General features: G+C 46.9%; 1 protein-coding gene across 1 annotated transcript; it reads left to right on the plus strand.

Annotated features, from left to right (window-relative positions):
* Positions 1-13,625: 13,625 nt before the first annotated feature.
* On the plus strand, positions 13,626-22,198 carry Kcna1 (potassium voltage-gated channel subfamily A member 1). The gene is made up of 2 exons (XM_048444094.3): positions 13,626-14,516; positions 14,887-22,198. Exon 2 carries the CDS (start codon positions 15,421-15,423, stop codon positions 16,906-16,908), a length of 1,488 nt encoding a protein of 495 aa, XP_048300051.2. The 5' UTR covers positions 13,626-14,516; positions 14,887-15,420; the 3' UTR covers positions 16,909-22,198.
* Positions 22,199-22,799: the final 601 nt, after the last annotated feature.

The following is a 22,799-nucleotide window of genomic DNA, read 5'->3' on the forward strand; positions in this document are numbered from 1 at the left end:
AGGGAAATCCTACATCAGACACCATTCACTAAAACACCAAAGTCACCGTAGACACCATCAAAATCATTCCAATAGACTGACAGCTACCAGTCAGTAGTGGCCACCTATTGGATAGGTCACTTCTGGAAGCCTGCTCCTATTCTATTATTTGGTTTGAACGTTTGTTGACATGGCTATGCCTAATCTTTTACTACAGAAAGGTGATGTTTTGGGGTGTCATCTAGGTTCTTGAAAAGGATCCTAGGGCAATGAATTCTAGAGCTAAGGATATATATATATATATATATATATATATATATATATATATATATATCAAGGTCTGTGCTCAACAAGGTAGCTCCACAGGGGACAACATTGGAGTTGGGAATGGCAGGTAGTTGTACACATAGAACCATGCTGGCATGTGTGCCATCCTGTATTTATTTACTTGCCCTTCACATCTGTGTTTGGAAAAACTACAACATTTTTTTAAAAAAAAATACAAACTACACATATAAATTTTGGAGGAAATGAGTTCAGAAAATGCCCCCCACCCCTCACACACACTCAAGGGAGGAAAGGAGAAAAACGGCGAGCGGAGGGTGGGGGAGGAAAAGGAGAAGGGGGAGAGACTGTGATGCCCTATTTGGTGACTGGAAGATGGTTTCAAACCTGTCCCAACGCTCACCTAAGGACAATAAAGTCGTGATGACATTAGCTTCCAGATCCATGGCGACCATACCACGAAAACCACCCAAATTTAGGGGAAGCAGAACTTTGTCTGACCCAGAGTGGAATTTCTTCTGGGAATCCTTTGAGAGGAGCCACTGTGCCCTGTGGCAGGTGCCGCCTTCCCCAAAGTCACGGCAAGAGTTGTGGCAGAGCAAACAAGGCCTTTGCGTCCAATGTGCTGCTTTGTAGACTAGAGACAAACAATAATTCTTACAGACGCACACACCGCGCTGCCTGCTGTGAGCTCACTGGTGGCCCGGGTGACCCGAGGCCAGTTTCTCAGAGGGCGCTTTGTCTGGTTAGATTTCCTGTGCTGGTGGACATGTCTGTCCCCTGTGTGATGAGATTGTCAACAGCCACGTGTGACTGTGAGGCCCTCGCCCTGCAGCCTGTGTGACCTGAACTCACTGAAGTGCAGCTATGTGGCTAAAGCGACAGGCAGGGGACAGCAGGAAACACATCTCACGTGTACAGCCTAGAAATGAGCTTTCAGAGACACATGAACTAACTCTGCCTCTGAAGACATTCGTGACTGCTGAGCCACGGGACGGACAGTTCAAAGGTCAAGGTCGTAGAACGCGTACTCAGAGACTTTGGAGAGACTTTACTCCACGCCATGCTTGTTGCTTGTTTAATGTCATTTTTCATTTGCTTGTTTGCTTGTTTGAGACAGAGACCTTCCTGGAACTTGTAGCCCAGGCTGGCCTTCAACTTACTGCAATCCACCTGCCTCCATCACCTGCGTGTTGCCTGTATGAATTACCACCCAGATTATATACTTTTTGTTTCGGATTGACTCTGTGTTCTGTGCCGCTTTGACAGAAACCTTTGACTTGGCTGTTTATAAAATATTTAAGCAGATTTGACTCACAGTACTGGGGCGGGGGGGGGTGGCGTCCCCGAGAACACAAATTTGAGAGGTAAGTAGGACCAGAACTTCGCCCTGATTACCCAACACTGGCACGTGAGTGAGGACTTCTGTCATGTAGCATGGCAGGCAGGCAAAAATCCATGCTGAAGAGGGAAGGAATCAAATCAGCCATACTGTTAGTGCTTGCTAGTTTTTGTTACCTCTGCAGAAGCTGCAGTCACCTGGGAAGAGGTTGAGAAAAAGCCTCCATTAGACTGGCCCATAAGCAAGTCTGTGGGGGGATTTTCTTAACTGATGGTTGATACTGGAAGGCCCAGCCCACTGTGGGCAGTGTTACCCCTGGGTAAGTGGCCCCGGGTTGTACAAACAAGCAGGGGCCACAGAGCAAGCCAGCAAGCAGCATTCTTTGGCCTCTGCTTCAGTTCCTGTGTCTAGGTTCCCATTTCGTGCCCCTATCCTGACTTCCCTCAGGGATAGAATGTGGTCTGGGAAGTGTAAGACGAAATAAGCCCTTGACGCCCCAAGTTGCTTTTGGTCTTTATCACAACAATGCAAAGCAAAGGAGGGCACTGCTATTCAGTACTGGGAATTAAACTCCCACAGTTTTTAGAGTTTTTGCCTGCAGAATACCACAGATTCTGCTACTGAGCCACATCCCCAGGTCTAAACTCAGTAACCTTACTCCTGTATCAACTAACCCATTCATGACTAACAGCATCAACCCATTCCAGAGGGCAGAACTCTCACCAGCTGTCAGGCCTCACCTCTCAAGACTGTTCCCCAGCCATGAACGTCAACATGAGCTTTGGAGACCTTCAAGTCATAGCAGAGATTATAATCTATGACTTCATGCTTTGATCTTTTTGCGTTTTCTAGATATCTGCATCATTTTAACACTGCTGTTAAAAATTATCAATATATGTAACATCCTTTACTATTCAACACTTAAGATGCTCCCTTTTTTTTTGAGAAAAAAAGTCACACAGCACACGCATCCTGGGGGTGATCTTATTAGGTCTACAGTGCCTTTTTGAGATCTTCTGCACATACCTTATCAGTATGCCCATTCTTACGTGTGGATTATTTCTTCAAATGGGAAGTGATCAAGAGAGAAGCCTCCCACTATCTTAGCGGCCCTTCTGAGGACCCCATTAGTGTCCTACATTGATAAGAACGTGGGACTCTGCAAAAGGACAAAGGGTTTCTCTCACCTGCCCCAGGAAGGTCAGGATGCACCTGCGGCATGGACAAAGAGTGAGGGAATCACTGGGGAGAGAAAGGACTCTCAGGTTTCCACTTGAATTGGCATCAGAGTGTATTGGAAAGTCTCCTCATGGGTGTGATTGCTAATCTTTACTATCTACTTAGCTACATTTAGAGTCCATTTAGGAGACTCCTCTGTGGGTTATCCATAGGAGTGTTTCCAGAGAGGCTTAAATGAGGAGGGTAGACCAATCTAGTGGAGAGTTAGAGTTAAATGATTCTCGCCATCAGATACTGCTGGATTTGTGCTGGTCCATGGGATAATGTTACTATGGCAATGGACCACATGTCTTCTAGATGATACAGTCCTCACTCTTTCCTAATCTATTATTTCTTTCGTTCTTCCTAGGGCCTGTCTTCCACCTTTCATGGGATCTTCCTATCTGCCTGTCAGGAGAGAACACCACTTCAGAGATCTGGTCGAAACTCCAGGACTCTCAGGTCTCCTTCTGTTTTCCAGATCCATTTGCCCACTTGAGGTGGCTGTGCATTCCCTACCTCTCCTCATTCCACTGCCTCAGTACCACAGTGAGACTGTTGCCTTGCTCCTCCTAAAGGTTAGTTGACCCAGTTGTGAGCTAGAATCCCCCGCTTGCTACTCCTAGAAATCCCACACTCTCAAGGACCCCATTTCTCCCCTGGCCCTTCACTATGTTCTGCCTTGTGTTTTCCACCCATTCTCTTGCATTTAAGCATCCTAAGACCCTTCTACTGCATCAGTTACTCTTCTTAGTGCTGTGACTAAACAATGAAGGGAAACGACTTCAGGAAGGAAAGTTTCATTTGTGGCTTATGGTTTGAGGAGTAACAGCTCATCATGACATAGAAGACGTGGTGGCAGGAGGTGGTGGGAAATGAAGAGCTCAGTCTTCATTTGCTTTCTTTCTCCCTCCCTTTTCTTTTTCAGCCTGGGACCTTAGCTCACGGGATGATGCCACCCAAAATTTGGAGTTGGTTTTCTCCCCTCCAATAAACCTCTCTGGAAACACTCTCACAGATGTTGAAGGTTGTTGTCTTCTGGGTGACGATAAAACTTGTCAAGCTGATGATGAGGATTACCTCGCACATATATACGTAGTTTTTAAAAGTGAACTTCCTTATGCATGCCCTCCATCTCTCTCCTGTTCTCTAGGTCCAAGCGTCTTCAAACAGTGACCTCTGACCTTATGACCTCTCCTTCACTTCACTCCCTTCACTTGTACAATTGTCACCTGTACCCACTTCCGTGCCTAAATTGCGGACTCAGTAATTAACCAGCGTCCAGTTGGTAGCTACCTCTTGATGTGTGTTTACCTCACCTGATTCCCAGAAGGGCTTCTTTTTCCTCTATATGCTCCTCTCCAGGAGCTAAGAGAGAAATGAACTTGTTGCTCATCTGACAGAAAGTATAGATCCTTCGGATGTGATGGTAGTCATCTTGGAAACACACAGTAAGGAGGCCGATGTGAGAGCAGAGTCATCATCAAGGACGGGAGGAAAGGAGAGAGGCAGAAGGAAATGTACACACCCCGGATAAAACAGCACGAAAGTTCTGGACCACATCCCTGAAGACTTGCTCTCAACACGCTCAGCTTCTTAGCTTCTCTGCCTCTCTCTGCCCCTCCCCTCTCCTTAAGTCATTTGAAGTCACCCTCATCACCAGATATTATTCTGACACAGTTTCTTCTTCCAAATCACTTTTCTAGATAGTCACGATATTTTGTAGGCATTGGAGCTTTTTGGTTTTACCTTTGCAGTAATGAAGCTGGAGCCCATGGCTTCACATCCCCATCAGATGGGTGCTATACTGTTGAATTACACTCCTATCTCACTTGAAATCTTTAATGAGACTGCTGCTTGAATGTCATGAGCAAACTCAGCCCTAACGGCATGACAAGAGGCACTTCTCAGATTCCTAATACGATGTCATGTATAGGAAGGCTCATGGATGACTGATTCAGCTGCTTATTGATGTCATTGGATTCCAAGCTACTCCCCCTCTCTTGGCTATGATGACATCATCGGTATTGGCTTAATCATCTAGTTTGACAAGAGCATTAATAGAACAATGACTCATTACGATGTGACATCTAGAGAGTTTAAAGAAAGCAAATTCCCTGTGGCTTTTTCTCACTCAAGACATGGCTCCTCGAAGGCCTCCAGCAGGCGCTCTGTCAGATGCCCTGGGTCCCACTCAAGTCTCTGAATGAGATCCCCTGGAGCAGAGGGCTTCCTTTCAGGCACATGGGTCTGCAGAAGGGAGTTCTGTTTGGACGCTAAGAAGGAGGCCGATCAGGCCCCACCACAACTGGTTACAGGTGGCTTCGTGATCTGGCTGCTGCAGAGTCCTCTGGGTGCTCCCCATTCAGCTCCTTGGGCTTTGCCTTCCAGCTCGACCCCTCACGTCTGGGACTTTGTTCATTAGTTTGAGCATGCTATGTACTCGTCAGCTAAACCTCACAGTGAGTGTGCTGCTGTTTTGATTTTTGGACTCCTCAGTCACCGTACCTATGACTCACTATGTCTCTTGTTAGCTGGTGACTTTCCCTGAGAACTGTTCTCTCCTCTGCAGACTTCAGGTAGGGGCCCACTCTTCCTAAAATGCTTCACCTTCCCTATGAAAACTGTGCTACATGGTATGGGGATTATCTCTGCACTTGTTTCCACAGCTCGGCTTTGATCTTGAGTTCAGGACTTCTGGCTTAGTCGTTGACATTTTCTATTTCCCCAGTGGCCCTGGGAAGGCAGAACATTACTCCAGCCTCGCCTCCCTCACAAACAAGCGTGTACACATGCACACACACACACACACACACACACACACACACACACACTTTCTTCTAATGACACCTCACAGTAGTTTCTTCAAGTCAATCCCATTCACTCTATTGGAAGACTCCTAATAGGTTCTCCAAAGAGTCAGGAGAGTTATTCAACAAAATCTGATAAAATTCATAATGGTGATAAAACAAAAACCAAACAAATAAACGAACAAACAAACAAACAGGAGGAACTTCTTAAGAAAGAAATAACTGTCCAATCTGTCAATGGTGTAAAAAGAAAACCCAAAAAACCCACCTGATGGGGAAAAAAAAGGCTGAGTTATTTCCTTCAAGGACTAGGGCAGGGTTTGCACCTTTGCCAATGCTCTCGAGCAGTGAGAGGAGATAAAATGTCAAGTCTTCCTGGGTTAAACTCCTAAAGTTCACTAAAGTTTCTAAGATGCTTCTGCTACGTCAATATATAGTTTTGACCAAGTCTTTTTAAGATTTATTAATCCTTATTTTATGTATGTGAGTATTTTGTCCGCATGCATGCCTGTCCATCATGCACATGTCTGCTGCCTGAGGAGTTCCAGGTGCTTGTGAGCCACCGTGTGGGTGCTAAGAACTGAACCAGGTCCTCAGCAAGAGCAGTTAATGCTCTTTAACTGCTGAGCCATTGCTCCAGTCCTGAGAGTGTTTCTAACATTAACTTATTTATCACTTTTATACAACAAAGATACTCATTTTAAATACACTAATCTACCAATTTTGACTGATTTACGTACCCACCACCACAATCAAGATGTAGAACTCCCAATATCTTCTCAAGTCACTCCGTAGACAATGCCCTCACCCTGGGAGCAGGAACAGCTGGCTCATGTTTGTTTGATCCATGATGTCATAGAAGTGGAAACATGGTGTGATTTTTAAAAAATATTTTCTTAAACCTTCTGACCGCTTTTATTTTTAAAGATTTAATATATTTTATTTTGTTATATATATATGAATGTTTATTTATGTTTATTTTATGTATATTGCATGCATGCCTTGTGCCCACAGAGGCCAGAGGAGTATATTGGATCCACTGGAACTGGAGTTACAGAGGATTGTGAACAGCCACGTGGATTCTGGGAGTTAAACCCTGGCCTTCTGCAAGGGCAGTCAGTGCTCTTGACCTCTGAGCCATCTTCCCTAGCTCCCCAGTCATTTAATTGTGAGATTCCATCTATGTTGAAATATGAGTCTTTGCCAGATATGCATGTTGTGAATATTTTCTGAGTCTGTGACTCGCTTTTCCTTTTCTTACCAGGGTTTTATTGTTGCTGTTTTGAAAGAGCACGAAGTTTTAACTTTTCATTTTTATGAAGTTTGATGTCTCAGTTTTTTTTTTCATGGTTTGTATCTTTTTCTGCAAGTCGTAAGGATTTTCGTATTTTCTTCTGGCGGACTGCACGGTTTTGAAGGCATGAGATACATGTGAAGATTTAGAGATACCAAGTTATCTTGGGTCTGTTTGTTGAGAAATTATATTTTTCCGATTGGGTTACCTTGATATCTTTGTTGCCGATCTATTGAGCACCTGGGAATGTGTTGACTTCTGGGCATCTACGAAGCTATATGCCTTTCCTTATACAACATGGGCACTCAGCACATGGTAATGAAAATCCTGAAACCCAGTTCTTTTTAGCAATTTTAAAATTATTTTAGGCCCTTTGTATTTTCTATACATTTTAAAATCAGCTTGATTTTAGAACCAATCTGAGATTATGTTGAGAGTTCTGATCAGTCTGGGAAGAATCTACAGTCTGACAGGATTGAGTCCATGATCATGGTATATCTTTCTGTGGTATATCTTCATTTATCTCAAGGGTGCTTTATAATCTTTCATGCACAGGTCTTATATAAAACACAAATTATTATATGAATCTCTTTTATTTGCTTTATTTTTATTATAAAGGGTAAAGCTTCATTGATTTTTACACTTTTTTACACTGAACCTGTAGGCTTACTAAATTCACTTTGTAGTTCCAGTAGATTTCCCACACCTACAATCGTGCTATCAACAAACAACGGCGATTTCCCTCCTTCCTTTCCAGCACAAACATCTTCTATTTCTCTTTGCTGCACTGTCTAGGACCTCGAATGCACTGTTAAATAAGCAATGGGAACACATTCATGCCTCGTTCCACAGAAAAAGCAGTCAGCCTTTCCAAGTGTGGTGTTTGCTGGTGGTGATTTTTACAGATGTCATTCATCAGGTTGAGGAAGTTCCTTCTCATCCTGAAAAGGCTTCCTTTGCTTTTGTTTTTATCATGAATGCATGCTTGAATTTTGTCAAACATCCTTTCTAACTGTACAGAGTCTCTGTGAGTGCCGTGTAGGAAACTGCATTGGCTCCTTTAAGAAGACTAAGTAACTCGGGCCCCATGGACTTTGAATTCACACCAGGGTATTTATCACTGAGCAGCAGAATTAAAGGGGGAGCCCTGCCGGTGATCCGTGATCTTTCCTCTCAGTGGCAAGGTTTCTTCTTCTCTGATGCTTCCCCTCATGACTTTCGGTCATTGTTGCCTCTGCAGAGTCCAGTCCCCAGCTCAGGGCGATCTGCAGACCTTGCTTATGTTCTTCCTCTCTGTACGGTTTCTGGACAGTGCCACTAGGAAGAAACACAAATGTACAGGATTCATTTCCTCTCCTTCTAAAAGATCACCACTGCCCAGGGCTGTTACACCTGCACTTCTGTCTGTACCATATATATCTACGTCACATAATAAGTATACAACTAAATATACATATACAACACATGTTCATAAGTAAGAGATATACATGTTTTAGCCTATGTTGAAATAGTCCTGTGTCACTGACTACGAGGCAGCTGAATGTCAAAAGTTTCTGTAGCAACTCTTGATGATAGAGTTAGCGTTGGCTTTTTCTTCCAGTTCTTGAATACCTAGGAAATGTTTTTCCACTGTGAGTGCAAACCAAAGGCTCATGTAAAGTACTGCTTTTCCTGAGCTAATGGGCTTCTTGTTTTGGGAGATGGTGTCCTGGTGAGCATGAACTCGGTACCCGGCACTGATCAGAATTTGATCTCTTACGGCAGCCTGTGATATAGCCGCTGCACTTAACAGATGCAAAATTTCACTTCCTTATTAGTAAACAAGGGATGGAAATGTTAGATGTTTAGGTGGCTATGGTGGCTGACGTTGGTTGTCAACTTGCCGGACCTTAGAAGAGGAACTTCAGCTGAGGACTTGCCTTCATCAGATTGGCTTGTGGCCATATCTGTGGGGTACTTTCCTCATGACTGATGTGAAGAGCCCCAGCTCTCTGTGGCTGCTGTCATTTCTGGACAGGGGCCTTCCTTAGCTGTATACGAATAGTAGCTGGGCAACCCAATAAGCAGAAATTCTCTATGGTCTTTGTTTCAAACTCCTGCCTTGAGTTCCTGGCTCATCTTCCCTTGACGACGGACTGTGATCAGTAAGCAAAATGAACCCTTTCCCCCATAGCTAGCTTTCCTTCATGGCCCTTGGGGCTCGAGGGCCTTGAACAGCAATCACAAACATTAACAATAGGAAAAAAAATCTAGGATCACAGTGACCAGATATGTTGCTTCCTGTCCTCTTGGTGTCAGGGACTTCCACGCTTCTCTTTTTGACCCCTAGTAATTCTATACAGCTGTTTACAGCTCTGCCTTGGCTCTGTCTAGAGGTTACTTCCCAAAGCTGGGCTGATAGATGAAGCCCAAAGAGCCTGGCGATTTCCTTGCTGTGTCACTGCCCTCAGCAGAGTGGGGGTGAGTCCTCACCGACACCCCTTCCCGGTGAGACAACTTCTTTACTGCCACTTCGTGACATTTAAGAAAACAATCCAAGAAGGAGGCTATATTTAGAGCTAGCTACACATCTTTTCATAAAAGATCATCAGGACTAATTCTGTGTCAACTCACATCCAAGTTTCTGTCAAACAAGCCAGGACTGATTGCTTCACCACAGGCAGCCCCTGGCATTGCTCCTCTCCTCCCTCCAAACAGCTCCTTTTATTCTCCTAGGTGGGTAGTATTTGCTTCCTGAGTAGATTTCTTCTGACGGTGGAGATGATGTCCGAAAATGCCTACAACCATGTTCATTTGGTTACCTTTCTCTACTGTGCACAGCCCCACCCCGTCTTCCATGCCCCTCCTTCCCTCTTTTCCTGTAGAATAACTGTCCTCTCCCAAGCCCAATCGGGTATTTTCATCTTAGATCCCATTCTCCCTCTTCCTTCTCAATTACACGCTCTAATTTTTCTCTTCTGCGTCAACGATCTTTCCTTTCCCACTGAATCATTCCCATTAGCATACAAATGTATTGCAATAGCGCTTATCTTTTTCTAAAGGCTTGTCACCCTCCACTTTCCTTCAGCCCACTACCCCACCCTCTGTTTCTCTTGACATCCAAAACCCAGAGTTGTTTTTACCTGCTGCTATCATCTCTCCCTCTGTTTCTTTTTGGCTGTTTATCTCCATGCTGGCAGTACATCCCAGTTCCTCATTCTACTCACCCTGTTAGCAGCACCCAACACTTGGTTGATCCCATTCCCTTGGAAGGACAGACTTTCATCTGGCTTCAGAAGCCCCATGTTCTCCTTGATTACACTGCCCAGGTGCTCTCTGACCATTTACTGCCCCTTTCTTTTCCTTTTCTTTTATAAACCCGTCTCCTGGCATTAGAGCATCCTGGAGCACAAGATGCAAACGCATTTCCAGTCCAAGGGCTTTCCCTGAGGACCTCTTCTTCTCGTGGTCCTCAACTGAAGGTGACCTTGACAAGGGATGGAGATACTTTGGGTTGTGACAGCCCAAATGTCATCATTGCTGAAGAGGAACCCACTCTACTGAGACCCACCTCTCTGATGTAATGCGTGCTCAATGTATATATTTCACGGCCATCTCCAATTGAACATGTCCCAGATAAGCTTTGATTCCCCAGTCTTAGCAAAGGTCCCCATGAAACATTATCAGAGACAGGACCCAAGGGCTAAATGTTTAGTAGCTACTGTGGTCCCAAGTCGTGGAAATATGGAAGCAAGGGGGGCAGGTGGGGACAAAGCAACAAGTTACCATACTGGCCACTGTTTTGTGAACACAGAGACACAGCACGTCACTGGACCACGAATGGGCTGGATCATGTGGCTGGTTGGCCTTCAGAAAAACAAAGGTAGACAGGTTCTACAGTTCCACCCCAGCCTAGATCCCATGTAGGGTCAAGTTCCACTGGTTTACTGAGATAATATTTTACTTCCAGATGTCTGTTTGGCTCTCTGCGGCCCTTTTTGTAGTTTGGGGGAAGCCGGTACCACTCACTGCAGCGTGGCAACCCTTAGAAGCAAACTGTGGCCGCGTGCAGAGCTGGTTCTTCCATTAGTGTCTAGAGTGGAGATAGTTAGATGAGGAGAACATGCCAGGTAATAAGAGGGGCACGTAGAAAGTTCCAGGCTTCTCATTTAGATGGGGGAGAAATGAACTCAGACTCTATCCTAGCACATGGTATTAGCACCTGTCCAGTTACTGAGGTCACAGGCCTCGGGGACATTGTTGAGCCCCTTCTCTCCTCAAATCCCCACTCCACTTCCTCTGAAAGCATAAGGCAATCCCAAGATCTTTTCAGCACTTTCTCTAGTCTAAGACAACACTGCTTCTGACCCCTACCGTGCCAGCGTCCTGTTTCCAATAATTCTTGTAATCTTTTAAAAACCCCAAAGCAGGGCTGATGAGATGGCTCAGTGGGTAAAGGTGCTTGCCACCAAACCTGACGACCTGTCCTTGATTCTTGAGATCCTCATAATAGACGGAGAAAACCGACTCTAAATTGTCCTTTGACCTTATACATGTGTCCCCCAACTAAACGAACATAAATGAAAAATAAAACATTTTAAAAAGTTAAGCAAAACAAAACAGAGTGTGATGCCTCATGCCTGTAATCCCAAAACTAGGATGATTGAGGGAGGAGGGTTGCTATGATTTTGCAGCCAGCCTGAGCTTCAATGTGATACCATTTCAAATAATAACAAATGCAAACAAGTGAACAACACCCTCCCCAACACAACCATTCTATATTGTCACACTGATGCACGCCTTTCAGCATCTTCCCATTACGACCCAAATAAAATAATCACCCCCTCCCGGCCTGCAAGGACCCCTGAATGATCCACCGGCCAACCTTCTTCCTGGGTAATGTCTTTCTGTCTGTGATGACCTTTGCTTCCTAAGGTCTTTCTTGCCTTTTTCATGTATTCATCCATCTATCAGTCGCTCTTTTATCCATTAGTCTCTGCTTCCGGTTTCTAATGTTCCCTCTGCAGAAAGGGGCCGCTTGTCGGTAAACCCATACTAGTACTGGATCTACTGTCTAGGTTTATTGATTCATTGTCTGTGCCTGCTATTGAATGGAAGTGCTCTGTCCTCTGGCACCTGTGTGTCTTGTCTGGCCACACAGCACTAGGACATGCCTGGCTCAGAGCTGGGACAGAGCAAACTTCTGCTGAATGCCTTCAGGCCCCTAGCAGCCGAGGATTCGTGTGAAAAATGCTGAATTCTTGTCTCCAAAACGTTTTTCCCCAGTTCCTTGGAAGTTCAAATCCCACTTTAATCACATCTATTAGGCATGTGGAGGACCCAGGTATCCTACACTGCTCTGAAATTATGACTTGGGATCCTATGTCGTCTGAGACACTTTTCCAATAAGGGATGCATCAGGACCAGGCCATGTACAGGAAACTAGAATTCAGGAGCAGGAAGAAGAGTGTGAGAGCGCCGCAGTGAAACTGAAGAACCGGGAAGACAGACGGACGTGCCCTGCTAGGGCATGGCTGGGAAACGTTTGTTACATGCAGCAGGCTCAGAATGAGATTCGAGCTGCAGTCGCCACCAAACCACAGTACTTGGCATTTCATGGTAGAGCCTTGCGTTTACTACCTTTTTTTTTTTTTTTTTAAACCAATAGAGCTTTAGTGCAGAAGAAGGGGAGGGCATGGAGTTTCTGGGATGGAGGGACCAGCGTGCACTGGGTGGAGTTTAAGGTGGGAAGGAGTAGTGTGCCATAGAACTTGCTGTTCGTGGAAGAAAAGCCAGGGTAGGAATCTGGAGGAGAGGAGAGAACGAACACTTATTTTTCTGAAAGAAAAGCCGGGCTCTGAATCTGGAGGAGGGATTTAACTAGCTGTATCCCCGGGATCCTTGTAAAGTCCCCTGCCTTTCACTAGCCACAATAGAGCCAGGAGGACGCGATCATTGGCTTTGATTAAAGTGGTGGGTGGTGTGGGCGGGAGGCAACGCGAGTCGCGGTGGTGCGAAGGGGCGGTGCGAAGGCCGGGCGAGGAACCAATCAGCGGCGTCTCTGGGTTCTTGCGGGCTGCTCAGCGGCAGCTGGAAGGACCAGAGTTGTTGGCTGCCTCCTCCCTGTCTCCCCAGGCGCAACGCCTCTGGGGACGCCGCGCAGGTCCCTAGCTCAGACTGCCCCGAGCTTCTGTAGGGACCCTTGCACGAATATGTCCAGAGCCGAGAAAGTGGTCCTGAGGGGACAGAGAGTCACTGAGTGGGTGGATGGAGAGTGCGGGAGGCAGGACCGAGGGTGGGAGACAAATGGGCGACTTGCTTCTCCTCAGGTTTGTTCCAATTAGCACCAAGTTGGCAGACAACCCACAAACCCACGACACCATCGCCCACCGCCCCCCCCCAATATTTTCTGCATTTCAGAATATTTTGACTGTAAGAAAACTTCAGCTCCCTCTGGTAGGTTCAAGATGAACAGACACTTAGTACCACCTTCTCGCAGTAACACTACGTGGATGAATCCCAGGGATCCTCAACTGCAACGCTCTAACCAAACTCTGCACCCCTCAGAGTGCGGCTGGCATGGAGGTTGGGGTGGGGGGGGGGAAGTAGGGTGGGTTGGACAGAGAGGCCCCTGGGGGAGGGGCGGGGAGGCGAAGAGGAGCGGGATGCCAGAGAATTGCTTTTGTGACTGCATCCAAAGCAGACCGGTCCAAGGAGTTCTGCCAGGGACATCACCGCCTGCATTGCGTCGGACCTGACCATCTCCAATGTGAAATTCCCGGGGAAGGTCGCGCGCGCAGCTAAGGGCCGTGCGTGGGCGGGGCTGCGGGCCACCGGAGAAGAGGAGTTGGTGGTGGGCTTTTCGAGGAAGAGAGGAGGGAAAAAGAAGAAAAGCAGTGCTGGCAAGGATGGGAACTGAATGACAACCCCCCTCTGCCAAACCACCCCCTCATATTTTCCATCTTCCTCCTCGCTCCTGCCCTCCCCCGCCCTCCCCAACCCACGCCCGGGTGGGCCAATCGCTGCTCCGCATTCCAGGCGCTTTCTCAGGTTTCTGCTGATCTTGCAGCGCCCAGAAATGGACCGTGCGGACCTGCGGCCGCACGCTCTCTGCCCCACTCCGAGCTGCTGAAGGCTCCGGGCACGCCGTGGAACAAGGTTCGTGCGGTGGTGCGGAGACCCTAGAGCCATGTAGAGCCAGGCTTTGGGCCGCCCGCCTCCCTCGGGATCGAATCAAGGGCTCCCATCGTGTTCGGAGGGGGCGACAGTGCTGCTTATCACCATTTGCTTGGGTGACTCGGGAGAGGGTGGCCTTTTTGTTTTTTCACCCCGCATCTTCCGGAACTCCCTGCACCGGAGAGAGATCAGAGCCTCCAGGTTGCCTGCACCGTGTGAGAATGGGGGTAGGGAACGGACATTTCCCCCATAGCTGCTCGATAAAACGATCGGACCCCTGAGAGAGGAAGGACACGGACCGCGAGGTGCTCGGTGCCTCTCGGATGCTGCTGTGGAGGTGGCCGTGGCTCGCTCCGGCTGCTGCAGTGGAGACCTGCCGCATTCCGACTCTCCGCCGACTCAGCACCGCCCCTGCGCCAAGCCGGCCGGCCAGGTAGGGAGCTTCCCAGTTAGGGGCTGCAGAATCCGAGGTTATGGTGATAGGGTGGGGGAGGCTAAGGGTGAGGGGTTGCTGGCCAGGGCCCGGAGCTCCTCCAGCATCTCTAAGCGCTTTTCCGATCTCCAGTTTAACGAAGTTGTAAACAGATCGGCTGTTGGGCATTGGGGAAAAGTGGGATGGAAGATTTCCAAACTTGGATTTCTGGGTGTCTGTTGTGTGTCTGTTTGTGCGTATGTGTTAACCCCAGTATAAGTCCGGTGTGTTCTACAAAAGCTAGTAGTCTGTGCTCTTCGGTGTCTATAGGTTCGTCCCATAGGAATGCTTCTGATCTTCTACCCTCGTATCACTTTTTATTTCTCTGCAGCGTCCATCGATTGCCCCGTGAGAGCTTAGAAGGCGGCAGGCGAAGAGGGGTAGGAGGGGGGAGAGCCAAGGAGCAGCAAAGGGGGTGACAGGCGTGGGGATCTGCTGAGCTGGCACTGCACCGGGTCCTAGGAGGGCTGCAGGAGGGGAGGGGAGCTGCGGTGAGCCCCGGAGCGATGGCAGGTGTGCGCTAAGGCAATCAGAGCAGGAAGAAAAACCCACTCACCTACACAGAAAAACAGAGCACACCCCCCAAACCCAAACCTCTCAAAAAAGCTGCACTGGGGGCTCTCAGGTTTTCCAAATTGGGTAAAAGGCAGAGTGGAGGAGGGGGAGGTGGTAACTAGCAAAGTTGCAGACCTCTGAACCTCCTGGCTCTGAAGCCCCTCCCCGTGAGCGTGGGGGAGACTCACTCTCCGGTGGGGGGGGCGCCTGGGTCCCCCCCACCCCTCTTCCCTCGCCCCACCCCTCTTCCTTCGCTCCTTCACACCCCGGGCTCTCTCCTGGCCTCCCACCTCTGCACCCTGCTTCCATCATGACGGTGATGTCGGGGGAGAATGCGGACGAGGCTTCCGCCGCTCCGGGTCACCCCCAGGATGGCAGCTACCCACGGCAGGCCGACCACGACGACCACGAATGCTGCGAACGCGTGGTGATTAACATCTCCGGGCTACGCTTCGAGACGCAACTCAAGACCCTGGCACAATTCCCCAACACGCTGCTGGGCAACCCAAAGAAACGCATGCGCTACTTCGACCCCCTAAGGAACGAGTACTTCTTTGACCGCAACCGGCCCAGCTTCGATGCTATCCTTTATTACTACCAGTCAGGGGGCCGCCTGCGCAGGCCGGTCAATGTGCCCCTGGACATGTTCTCTGAGGAGATCAAATTTTACGAGTTGGGCGAGGAGGCCATGGAGAAGTTCCGGGAAGATGAGGGCTTCATCAAGGAAGAAGAGCGCCCCCTACCTGAGAAGGAGTACCAGCGCCAGGTGTGGCTGCTCTTTGAGTATCCGGAGAGCTCAGGGCCTGCCAGGGTTATCGCCATTGTATCTGTCATGGTCATCCTCATCTCCATAGTCATCTTTTGCCTGGAGACTCTCCCTGAGCTGAAGGATGACAAGGACTTCACGGGCACCATTCACCGCATCGACAACACCACGGTCATCTATACTTCCAACATCTTCACAGACCCCTTCTTCATTGTGGAAACCTTGTGTATCATCTGGTTCTCTTTTGAGCTGGTGGTGCGCTTCTTCGCCTGCCCCAGCAAGACAGACTTCTTTAAGAACATCATGAACTTCATCGACATCGTGGCCATCATTCCTTATTTCATTACCCTGGGCACGGAGATAGCTGAGCAGGAGGGAAATCAGAAGGGCGAGCAGGCCACTTCCCTGGCCATCCTCAGGGTCATCCGCTTGGTAAGGGTGTTCAGAATCTTCAAACTCTCTCGCCACTCTAAGGGCCTCCAGATTCTGGGCCAGACCCTCAAAGCTAGCATGAGGGAGTTAGGGCTGCTCATCTTTTTCCTCTTCATTGGGGTCATATTGTTTTCTAGCGCAGTGTACTTTGCCGAGGCGGAAGAAGCTGAGTCGCACTTCTCCAGTATCCCCGATGCTTTCTGGTGGGCGGTGGTGTCCATGACCACTGTGGGATACGGTGACATGTACCCTGTGACAATTGGAGGCAAGATCGTGGGCTCCTTGTGTGCCATCGCTGGTGTGCTGACAATTGCCCTGCCCGTACCTGTCATTGTGTCCAATTTCAACTATTTCTACCACCGAGAAACTGAGGGGGAAGAGCAGGCTCAGTTGCTCCACGTTAGTTCTCCTAACTTAGCCTCTGACAGTGACCTCAGCCGCCGCAGCTCCTCTACTATCAGCAAATCTGAGTACATGGAGATTGAAGACGATATGAACAATAGCATAGCCCATTACAGACAGGCTAATATCAGAACTGGTAACTGCACCACAGCTGATCAAAACTGCGTTAATAAGAGCAAGCTCCTGACCGATGTTTAAAAAGCAACAGGCAAGCAAGCAAAAGCCCCAAACAAAAGCCCTGATGACTCTTGCCCCACCCTGTAGATACCTTACAAACCATTTAGTCTTCGGATGCTTTACCTGTCAATGCATTGTTGCATTGTGAATCTGGGGAGTGGCAAACCTGAAGCTTTCAAGATCCATTAGAAAAAAAAAAACTATTTTCATTTTACTAGAAACGAGAAAAGAAAGTATTTTATAAAACTGGCTTCAATGCTGGCCATTAAGGAGTCTGTATGGAATAAGACTCATGCCTTCCCTGTACTGAAATATTTCCAGTCTTTTGGCATAAGTTTGTTTTTTTTTAAGAAACCTTAAAAGTCAAATGAGCACTTAGGAATATAAAATTCCAATTTGCATGGGACTCCACTCTAAAATCTTTGCAAAGTGCACACCACATTTCAGATAGTGTACCCCGCGGAACATGTAACAGCCTCAGTGGCCAGGGAACAAATGCTTTTATTTTGATGAACTGAATTGCATACAAGGCAACCAAAATCCGGACTAATTAAGGCTGGTTCTCCAAGCAACGTATACATCTGTTACTGGTCCCAGTCCGTTGGGATTTTCCATCTGCCCCATGCTCCTAGTCTATTCTCTAAGAAAAGGGTAATTGATTAAATGCGTTGATTCATCTGTAGAGCTGCTAAGTTCTCTCGACTGCAGATGATCCAAATAGAGGTCTTTTCTCACTAATCCTGCACCCTGACCCCTGACCTTGAGAAGTGGTTGTAAAACCTTCCCACCTTAGCCTCCTTATTGCAAGAGCACAAGAGTTAAATGGTAAGCATGTTTGAATCTGATAACACTTCTTTTATAATAGCATGCCGAGACAGTTAACCCAGACACTAGGGATAAGCTTACGTTGAAATTGACTCTTCTGAATATAGGCCCTTTGTCATTTGCATTCACCAAAAGTGCACTCCTTCATTTATTAACTCTTTTCTTAGCAACTAAAGTACTGTATTTAAGTACACATGTTAGTCAGATGGGAACAATCCCTTTTTGGAGCTCTAAGCATGTTCTCTTAGTCAGCATTATGGCCTATTTGATTAAGATGTACCTTCACTTAATTAATGCATGATTTCAGTAATAAAAATTAGAAAATACTAAAAATCATAAGTCCGTGGGATGAGAGGGCCCAAAAAGAAACAATGGGGGTGGGGTTGGGGGTGGGGGACACTCCCGTCAGTTTTCCTGCCTTTGCTCAGGGAAATGTGAAGCTTCTGTACAGGTCTAGGCAGAGAGAGGACCAATATGCCCATCCTTTAAGGGACAACTGTGGAAAACTAAAATAAGTCATCAAGGTATTTAAAACACCTAAGACAAGCATTCTTTCTAGCTGAACATACATACAAGCAAAACAAACAAACAAAAAAAGGTGCAATATTGCATGGTTTCTGGTGCATTCCTAGGATGTAAGTGGTAATGTTTATCTCTTCATGCACCCAGAGCAGAAGTGATTTCTTTTTGCTGTCATGATTTGAAGTCTATAGAGACTTTGGCCCTCCCCTTGAGGCTCCCTGAAGAAACTCAGCCAATTGATTTAATAGTTGCTTAGTGCCTTTATCTGTACCCACGGTGAACCGCAGAAAGTGCCTCCATAACTCAGCTGGGAAGTTATTTAACAAAGGGGAGGAAGGGTTGGGGCACAGACCTTTCGCTTTTTTGGTTTTGTTTGTTTTTCCATCCTCACCTTCTCACTTCACCACTGTGAGGAGAGCACACCACCCTCAGAGCCCCAAAGAAGAGAAAGAGAAAGCAGGTGCTGCCTCTCTGGCCATCTACTGGACTTGGTCTCTTTGACAGCCCCACTCTGGACATGAACTGAGACCCAGCTTTGAACTGGAAGGGAACCGTAAATCTGTTCTGTTCTGTTTTGTTTTCTTCTCCATCGGAAGGCAAGCGAAATGTTTTGGGGAATGTGGAAGGCCACTCTGGACAGACAGAGCTTCCTCGGGTTCAGTGGTTCCTTCTCCCCACCTTCTCCCTGACAGCTACAGCTCTTTGCAGATCTCCGAGAGTCTGGTCTTTGGGGGTATCGTTGCTAATTATGGGAACCCTTGGCTCACAGTGACCTCTCATAGGCCAGCCTTCTTGGCCAACCTCCTATAGATAATGCCTATGATGCTCCTATGATTGTCCCATGTGAAAGTCACTTCACTGACTGGACATCTGACTGCTGCTGCCCCAGCCGTTGAATCCAGCGAATGACGGGGACACTGTGTCCTGCTGAAAGATCGCCGTATCACACAGGCTCTGGAGTTCAGCAGCTATTCACCAATGGAGGGGCATTCATTGCCTTTTTAAGGATGCTGGAGTGGGGAACCTTCATACTGCTTTTAGCATGTGGCTGCCTACTACTGTCTGCCTTACATCCTTGCCTGGCTTCTTCTGGGATCTTCCTTGGTACTTCCATCCCTTCCCCCCACCCAGTCTTCAGACAAGAAGTGAGGCCATCAACCGGGAAGCTATGCTGACATCCAGGCTGTCCAGCTCAACTGAAGGAAGAAGGACATTTTCTTTCCCTGTGGAACTTTTGTGGGTATTCATGGAGAACACAACACATATCCTGGAAGATGAGGGGCCAAGGACTGCCCAACCTCTGACTACAGGGTATTAACCCCTCCCATGTGTGGCTCATTCTTTGAACCTTAGATCATCAGTCTTCTACAAGCTTCCAAGTCTCCAGTTGGGGGCAAAATGCCAACTCTCCCTCTAGTCTCCAGGGATAGCTTGTAGTTTTATTTTGACTCTGAGATGTAGGACACAACAGAACTCTGTCAACAGCAATAATCCACTCAGTACTATGGGATGGATGGGTTAGAGGATGAGACAATGAAGCTGAGACTCATCAGTCAATCTCTGGACACTTGGTCTGCCTCTGTGGCTGTGTCCTGGACAGGTTGACTCTTCTGTATCTGTTACAAGGACAAGTGCTGCATGTGGAGAAGCGGTCTGCCTGGGGTTGGGGATGCGCTGTTGTTATGAAGTTGGAGTGGATGGGGGCTATGGATGCTGGTTATCCATCTGTAGCTCATTTCAGTGAACCGGATGACAAGGAGTACAGGGATTGTCTGTGTAGCATAGGCATGCGACCTTTGACCTAGCTCTTACCCCTACACTGAAACGTGCTGAAATGTCTTTGTAGACCTGAAGGTGCACTTTACTAAACTGCCTACTAAGGAGTGACTCTCGTTTGGTCCACTTCATACTCCCTTCCCCAGACTTCCTGACCTTTCACCCCTTCTTAGGTACCGAGCCTTGATAGCTCATGCCATGCCCTGATGCTTATACCCGTTTTCTCTGGAAGGAGAAGACTTATGATGCACTGATAGCCATAACCCAGCTCTTCCAAGGTGCAGGGCCCTAGTTCAATAGGGTGCCCTTGGAAGGGTCAGGCCATCCCGTGGCTATTAGCCATCCCAGAATCTCTGAAGTGCTTAACTCACTTCAAGTGATCTGAATCAGAGAGACCAAAGATATTCATTTCCTCTATCCTCAGATTTCTAGAAGACTGACTAGAGCCAGGAAAAGGTTTGTTTTGGTTTGGCTTTTCTCTCCCCCTCTCCATCTGTGCACATCAGTGCACACCCCTCACCTAACTCCCCTCCGAGACTTGAATTCTGAAGCTCAGTGACGTCTGTTCACTGGCAGTGTTTGTGGATTAGTCCAGAATGCCAGGTCAGATATTCTTCCCATATTGTAGTCAGTGAACAGTTGTTTCTCTAAAATGGAACTGTGTGGTGGGTTTAGGTTCTACTGTGGTGGAAATGAAGCAGAGAGGCTACCACAGCCTTGATCCTCTTGAGAGTAGAACAGAAAAAAGCATCTGAGTGGTGGCTGAGAAATTTTCCTAAGTAGAAATGACATTCAACCCAGAATGGACTTTCTTCATGTTGGGTGTAGTTACAAATTTTTCAAAGTAGTGTCTAAAAGAATCAGTAAAAAATTAGTTTTCAACCTCATGCTCACTATAGGAGGCCTCAGAACACATTTTTTTTCTTTTAAAAAAGGCAACTTGAAAGTTTTGTTCCTTGTTTGGTAGACTGGATTGAACAGAAAGTAGAGAGGGAATGTTAGCCGACAGTAATTCCCCATTTTCTTCCAGGAATGACTTAGCCTGGGAGTGGTGAGAATTGGTGGGTGGTAACCATCCATAGTATAAAATTGTTAGAAAGACTATAAACTGCCAAACAACCACGTTATCTTCCAGCCTTTTCCAAGCAAGAGTGAGGCCTTTTGATATTTATATTCATTTTGAGAAGACAAACAAACTAGAATTAAAGGAGCAGGCACAAGCTCGGTTGAACTATCTCAGGAGATAGACTCCCACCTATGGTGTGATACAGTAGTACTTACCTTTATAGCATGGGACTTCAGGGTATATGCAAACGTGTCCAGAATGACTCAGGTAAATCTTCAAGGAATGTACATTTACTTACCACTTTTGTAAAGAAGCAAGCAGGAAGTGAATTGTTAACCAAAACTAGCCCATTACTTTGGGCCACTGTGCAAACTCATTCAGGGCATAGACACAAGGTTCGAAGCCTTGAGAGCAAATGGCCTCTTTGCTCATTCACTCATGGGAATGTCAGTGTGCTAGCAGAGGGTTAGGCTCTGCTGTCCCTAAGACAGTTTTGAGGAGGTTAACCCGGGTTACAGTGGCTTTTATTTAGAAGTTCCCAGGGAATTTGTGATGTGAAATTTCAAAGGACCTAGAAAAGTTTTGTTCCTAAATCACAAAAGAAGAAACAAAAAATAGAATGACGAAAGAAAATCAAACAAGAAAAGCGCTTGCAGAATATGCTAGGTCACAAGTTGTCTTCCCTTTCCCAAACTTGCAGGAGTCTCTTTCCTCTTCAGTGCACTGTTTAGGTACTGTTTATACAGCAGCCATAAGTGACGTGGACTCTGTGACATACCTCTAAGATTAAAGATAAAGTATTCCTGAGGCTGAACACTAAAGTCGAGAAGTATTAATTTGAAGTGCACCCTCAGGACGACAAACCATTGAAGCTGATGCTGTTCTGTTTTGTTCTTTGGCTTTGCCAGTTGCTGCCTCCTTGAGTTACGGACATGTCTCATCTCATCTCCCCTGCACTTGCCTTGCCCTAACCGTTTACCATGTCGGGTCGAGGATAGTGAATGTTACGAATGGAGAACCTAATAATGCGCATAGTTTTCATCTATGCAATTTTACTTGGTTCTGTCATTTCATGATCTGTTCATATTTGGCATCAATTAAAGATAATTTTTAAGGATCTTATCATGGGAATCCCTTGACTGTTTCTTTGTGTCTTGTCTTAATTGGTCTTTTGGGGGGCCCTCTGCTCATACCATCTGCTTTGGGATCTATTCAAATGACACAATGATGCCCGGGAGTGACCTCGTTTTCTTTGGGACCGGTGAACAGTTGCTGCCACCCAAAGAGGTGCTCTGGGCTTGCATTTTGACAATCAACTCATTGATTGATTTTAGATAGGGTCCCAGACCCCAGAAATGACATGTACAAATGGTGGGAAATCCTGTTTTGAAGAGGACAAAGCAATGAAGCCAAAGGGAGTAGAACAATTAGTTGTTCTTGATAAAATTGCTTTGAATTGGAACAGTGTTTCAGCCCTGCCCTAGAAGGAGTGTGTGTGTGTGTGTGTGTGTGTGTGTGTGTGTGTGTGTTTGTATGTGTGTGTATCTGCATGTACATACTCAGAACAGTGTTATGACATGGTCTCAAATGACTTGTTAGATACACAATGCTGTCAGTGGTGATTTTGGTGTAGACAGACCAAAAATCCTGGGTGCTCTTTACACATTCTTTCTCACCTCACTCCCCGTGTGGTTAACTTTTCTTTCTTCTCTTTCAACAAATG

This window comes from Myodes glareolus, chromosome 3 (assembly GCF_982192425.1).
Source record: "Myodes glareolus chromosome 3, mMyoGla1.1, whole genome shotgun sequence".
Classification (NCBI taxonomy): Eukaryota; Metazoa; Chordata; class Mammalia; order Rodentia; family Cricetidae; genus Myodes; species Myodes glareolus.

Coding starts and splice junctions, on each gene's coding strand:
- Kcna1 (XM_048444094.3), top strand. CDS start 15,421: ATGACGGTGATGTCGGGGGAGAATGCGGACGAGGCTTCCGCCGCTCCG.